The sequence below is a fragment of the Rutidosis leptorrhynchoides genome, chromosome 5 (assembly GCF_046630445.1).
Source record: "Rutidosis leptorrhynchoides isolate AG116_Rl617_1_P2 chromosome 5, CSIRO_AGI_Rlap_v1, whole genome shotgun sequence".
Lineage (NCBI taxonomy): Eukaryota > Viridiplantae > Streptophyta > Magnoliopsida > Asterales > Asteraceae > Rutidosis > Rutidosis leptorrhynchoides.
Window position 1 is genome coordinate 305,407,229 of NC_092337.1, and position 9,367 is coordinate 305,416,595.

The 9,367-nt window shown below is 38.7% G+C and overlaps 1 protein-coding gene across 1 annotated transcript; it reads left to right on the forward strand.

The window, feature by feature from the left end:
• Positions 1-358: 358 nt before the first annotated feature.
• On the forward strand, positions 359-7,829 carry LOC139849466 (GDSL esterase/lipase At5g55050-like; the record flags this gene model as incomplete). Its single annotated transcript, XM_071839124.1, has 6 exons — positions 359-614; positions 1,098-1,237; positions 1,325-1,561; positions 1,983-2,232; positions 2,314-2,370; positions 7,669-7,829. Coding segments are annotated over 6 exons (1,101 nt in total), but the record flags the coding sequence as incomplete, so codon positions are not given.
• Positions 7,830-9,367: the final 1,538 nt, after the last annotated feature.

Consider the following 9,367-nt stretch of genomic DNA (forward strand, 5'->3'; position numbering starts at 1 on the left):
TTGTATAAAAACATTTTGTCATTTGCAGCAGACACAATTAAAGCCAAAAACAAATTAGCATCGAAAATAGACCACAAAAATAAAACTTATATCTAGGAAAACTGCTAAAGAACAAGAAACTAGATATTCTTCTGACTTGTTAGTAAAAACATTTAAAAAAAAAAAAATTAGGAGTTTGTAAGCCATGTTCTTTTTTCAGTCAATAATTGACCACATAATTAACAAAGTTGATTGATAATAACATTCATATCGATAATTATCAAGTAATGGAATAAAACGTTGACTTCTTTTGCTCTTTAAATACTGTTGCATTAATTCATCAACCAGCTCATTTCAGATCATCTACTAACACCACAAAATACAAATGGCTACTTCCATTTCACTTAAACTCCTTGCATCTTTTGTTTTCATCATTTTTATATTCGTATCGGGTGGCCAATGTCAATCGGTCCCAGGTATTTACACGTTCGGGGACTCATTGGTAGACGTTGGAAACAATAATCGCCTCCCTCTTTCAATCGCTAAGGCTAGTTTCCCACATAATGGAATCGATTTCCCTACTCGAAAAGCCACCGGGCGGTTCAGTAACGGGAAAAATTCAGCTGATTTTGTTGGTACGTTTTACAGATATACAAAACACGAAGTTTTGGCTTAAAACTGTTGACCTCTACATAAAAAAATGTCTTAAGGCTGTCAACCAGGACTGGTCCCGAGAATTTTAAGTACCTAAGGTGAAAAAAATGCCCTTAGGCCCTAACGAATAATATAAACTATTTAAAAAAAAAAAGCCTTTTCTGTGTTGTTAGAATGCTAGTGGACTTTAATTTCTTTTTTTCTGGAGCCTTTGATTGTTGTTTTGGGTTATTGTGTTTTGTCTTCGTTGCTTCAGTTGTGTTTTCCTGGTTCTCTTGCTTTTCAAATCTCCGATGATGTCTATATAAATAAAAAAAATGAGCTACTGAAAATCCTGGACTCTAAATGGTCGAATACTTTGTTCCCCCTCCGAGCCTCCCCTACTGTCAACTAGAAAATCATAATGTTATTGGATTTTTAATTAATTATGAATTACAATTACAATGTTTCGTATGATTTTGCAGCTGAAAAGGTGGGATTACCAACGGGACCACCGTATCTATCTTTGGTGTCAAAATGGAGAAAGTTGGGCAAAGCTCCGGCAACAGGAGTTAGTTTTGCATCTGGTGGTGCCGGAATCTTTAACGAAACTTGTCTACTCTTTGTAAGATATATAGTCACACATGTTAAGAACAATACAGCTTTTTCTGTTATTCTCAACAACTGGTGATTAGTTTTTAAAATAATGCAGGAACAATCGATTTCATTGACACAACAAGTAGACTACTATTCTATGGTTCATGAACAAATGGTTCAACAAGTGGGATCAGCTGGTGCAAGAACGCACATGGCGAAATCTCTATTTATGATTGTGATTGGAAGCAATGATATTTTTGCATATTTCAATAAGAACTCAAAAGTCTCAAAGCAATATACCCCACAACAGTATGTTGATAATATGGCTTCAATCCTTAAACAACTCATCAAGGTACTAGTTTTCCAAATTGCAAAGCCAATAACCAATTTTTTATGTATCTTTTGAAAAAATTACATTTGAGACAAATGGTTATAACAAAAGTTAGTAACAAGAAAGCAGTGTAAATTAAGTAAAAAATTGGGTAAACTAAGGTTTTTACAATTAACGCCACGTGGAGGAGGGTACTTTTACTCAAATGTACGCGGCATAATCAGGTTATCCCTACACTGCTACTGAGCTTTGAACTTGAGACCTCTAATATTACAAATAATTGTGTAGAATCTATCAACAAGAGTAAAATGCTCCAAATTGTTCTTGCTAGAACAACGGTTAAATGGTACCCAAAATTCTAAAGGGTTCAATGCTTTAGAAAAAGGTTATACAACCTTTTTTTTTCATGATTATGCCAACATGAGTGTATATGATTTTGTAGAGGTTGTACGGTATGGGAGCTCGTAAATTTGCGGTAACTGGAATCGGAATGGTTGGTTGTGTCCCTGCACAAAGGAAACAAATGGCTAACAACGAATGCAAAGTGGAAGCAAATTATTGGGCGACAAAGTACAACGACAACTTAAAGAGTTTGCTAAAGAACTTAAAGTCAGAATCATCCGATATCAACTACTCATACTTTGATATATATGGTGCCATGAATGGCCTCATCCAAAATCCACGAACATACGGTACTAATGAACTACCTAATTATCGTACTAATCAAAATTTGAACTCAATCATAGACTATACTAATATTAATTTTAATGTAGGGATTACGGAGATAAAAGAAGCTTGTTGCGGTCTTGGTAAACTGAAATCCGACGTCCCTTGCTGAAAGTTTCCAGCCTACAATCTAGAAGCTCACCTTCTAGATGTTCAAAGTAGCCTTCTTTGAACACCATGTAGAAGAAGCAAAGATGAACACGATGACGGCCGCCCACCATCTCCGTTCACACCCTTCCACCGCCATAGAATTTCTACTATAAATAGAGGTGCAAACCTCAATTGTAAATCATCCCAAAATCACTCAGAGAAGTGTAATCACAACCTTGAGAGTGTGTGTGAGTTTTGAGAGTTTTTTTTTTGTAAGAGTTTTGTAATACTCTGTAAATCTATTCTTGTGAGTAATAGAGTTGTTTTTATCTCAAATTTGTATCTTTCAACGTCCAGGCGATCCTCTCTTCCTAACAAGTGGTATCAGAGCCAGGTTAGAGACGTCGGTTGAGTTTTTGAGTTTTCGGAAGTTTTCTCAAAATTCAATTTTGAGTGTACCATTGGATTCGTCTCGTCGAACCGAGTCCAACGCAAAAAACGGCGACTTAAACGGAGTTATAACGAGCCCAGAAAACGCGGTCAAAGTTTGGTCAACTCGCCGGAATCTCGCCGGAGAAGACGATCGGTGCCGGAATTTTTGCCGGAGAAGACGATCACTGTAGCAGATGGCTTCACTGTAGCAGATGGCGGCACTGTAGCAAGTCACTGCAGCAGTACTGTAGCAGTACTGTAGCGGTACTGTAGCAATTCTGAAATTTTACAATTTGGTCCCTGAAATTTTCAGAATTTCATTCTTGGTCCCTGAAGTTTATAAAAATTATAATTTTGCCCCGTAAGTGGAATTTAAGTCGCGAAGTGTCTATTCCACCATTTTCAACCGTTCCGGACGTAACGGTGATCTCTGTTTTCTACAATTCAACCCCGTTTGTGTTGAAAAATTATTTGTAAGGTGATAATGTCCACAGAAGAGTCAACATCATCTTTCGGAGCTATGATTATGCTCACAGCCACAAACTACACGCTGTGGAAACCTCGAATGGAAGATCTCCTCAGCTGTAAGGATTTGTTCGATCCTATTGAATTGAAGGGTATACACCCTGATTCTGCCAAAGAGAAAGAGTGGAAGAAATCAAACCGAAAAACTATTGGTCAGATCCGTCAATGGATTGATCATAGTGTCTTCCACCATGTTGCACAAGAGACAGACGCATATGTCCTCTGGAAAAAGTTGGAGGACATGTACCAGGCCAAGACTGCTCGAAATAAAGCCCTGCTGATGAGGCGTTTAGTCAACATGAAGCTCAAAAGTGGAACTTCAGTTGCCGAGCATACCAGTGAGTTCCAGAGCTTGGTCAACCAGTTATCGTCTGTAGAGATGCCGCTTGGCGATGAAGTTCAGGCGCTACTGCTACTTAGTTCCCTTCCCGATAGTTGGGAAACGCTGGTAGTAACACTCAGCAACTCAACCCCGAATGGCAAACTTACCATGTCAATGGTCAAGGATGCCCTATTCAGTGAAGAGGCAAGGAGAAAGGACATGGGCACAGATCAGACCCATGCCTTTGTCACAAAGAATCGGGGGAGACAGCGAATGAGTAGCAAAAATAAATGTAGAGGCAGAAGCAAGAGCAGGGGCAGGTCAGCTGATGGCAGAAAACCAACATATAAATGCCATCATTGTGGATTAGAGGGACATATGAAGAAGAACTGCTATAGATTGAAAGAGGAACAAGGTCAAAGCAGTTCACAGCCGAAGAATAAGGGTGGAGAAACATTAGTGACTATCTCTGGTGATGTAGCTTATTGTTCAACCCATGATGAGACATGCCTTCATGTCTCACGAGAAGAATCAGAATGGGTGGTAGATACTGCAGCTTCCTACCACGTGACTCCATACAAGGAATACTTCACAACATACAAAGCTGGTGACTTTGGAGTTGTGAAGATGGAAAATTCTAGTTCCGCTGAGATTGTCGGAATTGGAGATGTCAGGATAAAGACAAGTTCTGGGAGCACAATCACTCTGAAGGATGTCCGCCATGTGCTAAATCTTCGGCTAAATCTACTTTCCGGAGTAGCTCTCGATAAACAGGGCTATGATAGTCATTTCAGTAGAGGCACATGGAAATTGTCAAGAGGCGCTATGATAGTCGCTCGAGGACACATTTGTGGAACACTGTACAAGACTCATGTGAAGATCTGCACAGACAGTATTAATGTTGCAGAAAAGGAGGCTTCACAAAATTTATGGCACCAGAGACTCGGTCACATGAGTGAGAAAGGGTTGTCTACCATAATAAAGAAGGAGCTTATCAATGTAGACAAGGATGCTGCACTAGATTCTTGCAATCATTGTCTGTTTGGTAAGCATCATAGAGTCTCATTTAATTCCTCTTCAACGAGAAAATCAGAGTTACTCAGTCTGGTACACTCTGATGTTTGCGGTCCCTTGGAGGTTGAATCAATTGGCGGCAATCGATACTTTCTGACGTTTATCGATGATGCTTCTCGAAAGGTGTGGGTATATTTCTTACGGACGAAGAACCAGGTGTTCGATTACTTCAAACAGTTCCATGTCATGGTAGAACATGAGACAGGAAAGAAGTTAAAGTGTCTTCGATCCGACAACGGCGGTGAATACTCTTCCAGGCAGTTCGATACCTATTGCAGATCATATGGCATCCGACATGAGAAGACGGTCCCACGTACCCCTCAACATAATGGTATAGCAGAAAGAATGAACCGAACAATCATGGAACGTGTTCGGAGCATGCTCAGTATGGCTAAGCTGTCAAAGCCATTCTGGGGAGAAGCAGTCAAAGCCGCTTGTTATTTGATCAACCGATCTCCATCAGTACCACTGAATTTTGAAGTTCCGGAGAAACTTTGGTCTGAAAAGGATCCATCATACTCTCACTTAAGAGTATTTGGATGTTTGGCGTACGCACATGTATCCAAGGAGCTCAGGCAGAAGCTGGATGCAAGGACCACTCCATGCATATTCATAGGCTATGGAGATGAAGAATTTGGATACAGATTATGGGATCCAAAGGAGAAAATGGTGATCAGAAGTAGGGACGTGGTGTTCCATGAAAGCCAGACAATAGAAGATATTGAAAAACCCACAATATCTCAGAAGTCAAATGTTGCTGCTCAGGTGCCAGAGGCAACAACGGAATCATTCATGAGAAATGAATTTTCAGTGCAAGAAGAAATGCCAGAAGTAGAAGATAATGAGGAAAATGACGGTGCTGAGCAGGGGGAGCCACAACCCCATCTGCCAGACGTTCCAGCACCATCACAAGGTCAAGATGATGGTGGATCTCCTCAGAATATTCCAGAAGTTCGTAGATCTGAACGAGGTCGGATTCCATCGAGTAGATATCCAGAATCCGAGTACCTTCTACTTACTGAAGATGGAGAACCGGAGAGTTTTCATGAAGCAGTAACTCATAAGGATAAAGAAAAATGGTTGCTCGCAATGCAGGATGAGATGGATTCTCTGCAGAAAAATCAAATTTATGAGATTGTAGAACTCCCACGCGGGAAGAAGGCACTGAAAAATAAATGGGTGTTCAAGCTGAAAAAGGATGGTAGTGGAAAAGTGGTGAAATACAAAGCACGACTTGTAGTCAAAGGATTCCAACAGAAGAAAGGGATTGATTTTGACGAGATATTTTCACCAGTAGTCAAGATGACTTCAATTAGAGTCATACTTGGATTGGTCGCAAGTATGAACTTGGAGCTTGAACAGATGGATGTAAAGACAGCTTTTCTTCATGGAGATTTACATGAAGAAATTTACATGGAGCAGCCAGAAGGTTTTGAGGTTTCAGGAGATGACCTCGTATGCAAGCTGAAGAAAAGTTTGTACGGTTTGAAGCAGGCACCTAGGCAGTGGTACAAGAAGTTTGACTCGTGCATGGTGAGTCACGGGTACAAGAAAACTGCAGCAGATGAGTGTGTCTACATTCAGAAGTTTTCTGAAGGAGATTTCGTTTCTCTTCTACTTTATGTAGACGATATTTTGATCGTAGGGAAAGACGTAACGAAGATCAACCAGCTGAAGAAGGAACTCTCTAAGTCTTTTGACATGAAAGACTTAGGACAGGCTCAACAGATTTTGGGAATGCAGATAACCCGAGATAGGAAGAATAAAAGGTTATGGCTATCTCAGGAGAAGTATATTGAACAAGTGCTTTCACGTTTCAATATGAACAATGCCAAACCTGTTAGCATTCCATTAGCTAACCATTTCAAGTTAAGCAAGAGTTCTTGTCCCTCATCCAAGGAAGAGATCGGGGAGATGTCTTCAGTACCATATTCTTCAGCAGTTGGAAGTTTGATGTATGCGATGGTGTGTACAAGGCCCGATTTTGCTCATGCAGTGGGAACGGTGAGTCATTTTCTCTCGAACCCCGGAAAAGAGCATTGGGATGCAGTAAAATGAATTCTCAGATATCTTAAAGGTACAAAGAATCTATGTCTTTGTTACGGGGGAGCTGATCCAATCTTGGAAGACTATACAGATGCGGATATGGCCGGAGATCCTGATAGTAGGAAATCTACTTCAGGATTCATTTACACTTTTGCAGGGGGAGCTGTTTCATGGCAGTCAAGACTACAGAGGTGTGTTGCATTATCCACAACTGAAGCAGAGTATATTGCTGCCGCAGAAGCTGGAAAAGAAATGTTGTGGTTAAAGCGTTATCTCCAAGAATTTGGAATCAAGCAAAAGGAGTACAAGGTACATTGTGACAGTCAGAGTGCTCTAGATTTGAGCAAGAACTCCATGTACCATTCCCGTACAAAACATATTGATATTCGCTATCATTGGATACGCGAGGTAATTGATCGACAACTGTTGAGACTAGTGAAGATCCATACAAAGGAGAATCCTGCGGATATGTTAACAAAGGTGGTGACTCGAGAGAAGTTGGAGTTATGCAGAGACATAACTGGAATGTTCGTGGATTCGGCTGGAGGGGGAGAATTGAAAGTTTTCAGCCTACAATCTAGAAGCTCACCTTCTAGATGTTCAAAGTAGCCTTCTTTGAACACCATGTAGAAGAAGCAAAGATGAACACGATGACGGCCGCCCACCATCTCCGTTCACACCCTTCCACCGCCATAGAATTTTTACTATAAATAGAGGTGCAAACCTCAATTGTAAATCATCCCAAAATCACTCAGAGAAGTGTAATCACAACCTTGAGAGTGTGTGTGAGTTTTGAGAGTTTTTTTTTGTAAGAGTTTTGTAATACTCTGTAAATCTATTCTTGTGAGTAATAGAGTTATTTTTCTCTCAAATTTGTATCTTTCGACGTCCAGGCGATCCTCTCTTCCTAACACTTGCACCCCTGTTTCGAAATATTGCTCAAACAGAAGTGATCATTTTTTTTGGGACCTTTTCCATCCAACGGAGACCGTGGCTAACTTATTTTCTGACCTTTTGTACGGATCACGACAGTTTACGATTCCAATGACTGTTGGAAAACTTGTTAAATTATAGTTACTGGACGTACAAACACTAATTTAATTTGTTTATTTGTTAACGATATATGCAGCAAAAAGTAGCTCGTGTTAATATTATATGTACAACTGTGAAGTGAAACGTTTGTAATCTTAAATTTTATACAAAGACTATATATCGTCCCATTTATCTTTTACTTTTTTTTTTTTTTTTTTTGAAAGGCAAAAAAATTTTTATATTAAAACAAGGGAGATACAAGACCAAGCATATAGGAGATATGCTTACAACAACAGCATCTAAACGAAATTTACAGAGCCCTTCAACTAAGAACCTATTTTCCAAGAACAGGAAATCAAACACGAGGATTTGATGAAATTATCTGCTACCACCATATTAACCATGATCATCATAAACACTTGGATTGAGGAGCCATTGATTCCAATCGAGCTTTAACTTCTTTGACCGATTGACTAACCATTGATAACTTTTTACTTGGACCTCGTTTAATGCCATCGGGATAGACCAATTTCCTTTGCCAAAAGTCTTCAAGTTACGATTTTTCCAAATGATGTGTCCGCCAACCCACTCGATCGCTTGCCAAACCTTACTCACATGATCCGAGTTAGGGAGTTCATACTTACCTAGGAACATGTTTAAGAACCTAAACGACTACAAAATCAACACAGTCCCGTAAAGTACCTGCTACAAGACACATACTTCAGAAGGGACTACACATAAATAAACACATATACAAATATGGAAGAAGTTGCCTTTTTCCCCAATGAGACGTTAATGCTTGAAACTACTTACTTGTACTAAGCACTTAATGTACAATACTAATATATAAATTAAAAGAAATAATTTTGCAAAAATTGTGGATTTCGGCACCAATCCATCAAAAGAAGAAATTGCCTTTTTTTCCCCAATGAGACGTCAAAACATTTAATACTGAACGTGCATAATGGTTTCTATTGGTGGATTTTTGTAATCCCTAGTTCTAAGTATTGTTATGTTTACATTCAGTCATGTAATAACGATTTCTATTTTATTTGTGACTATTGAACTTGTATGTGTATGTGCGTTAACGATTTATAACAATAGTTAAACTGTCCACACAGTCCACCGAATGAGTCCACTCAGTTGACCGACTGAATACACACAGTCGATCGACTGTCTCAGACAGTCGAACGATTGTGTCTGGTAACAATATATATATATATATATATATATATATATATATATATATATATATATATATATATATATATATATATATATATATATATATATATATATATATATATATATATATATATATATATATACTAGATTTTGAGCCCGTGCATTGCACGGCTGCTTAAAAATCGTTTCAAATAAGTTATATATAGATAGATTCTATAGTCAAATAGGATTTGTAGCAGTGAAAGATTACTAAGAAAACATTATAATTTTTCAAAGGGGGGTGATCCTCACACACTATTTTTTGATTCATGTACATTTTTGTTTCATAAACTTACATTTATGCCTCTAGATTAATCTAGAGAGTTGAACTTATATTATTATTATAAGTATAATTA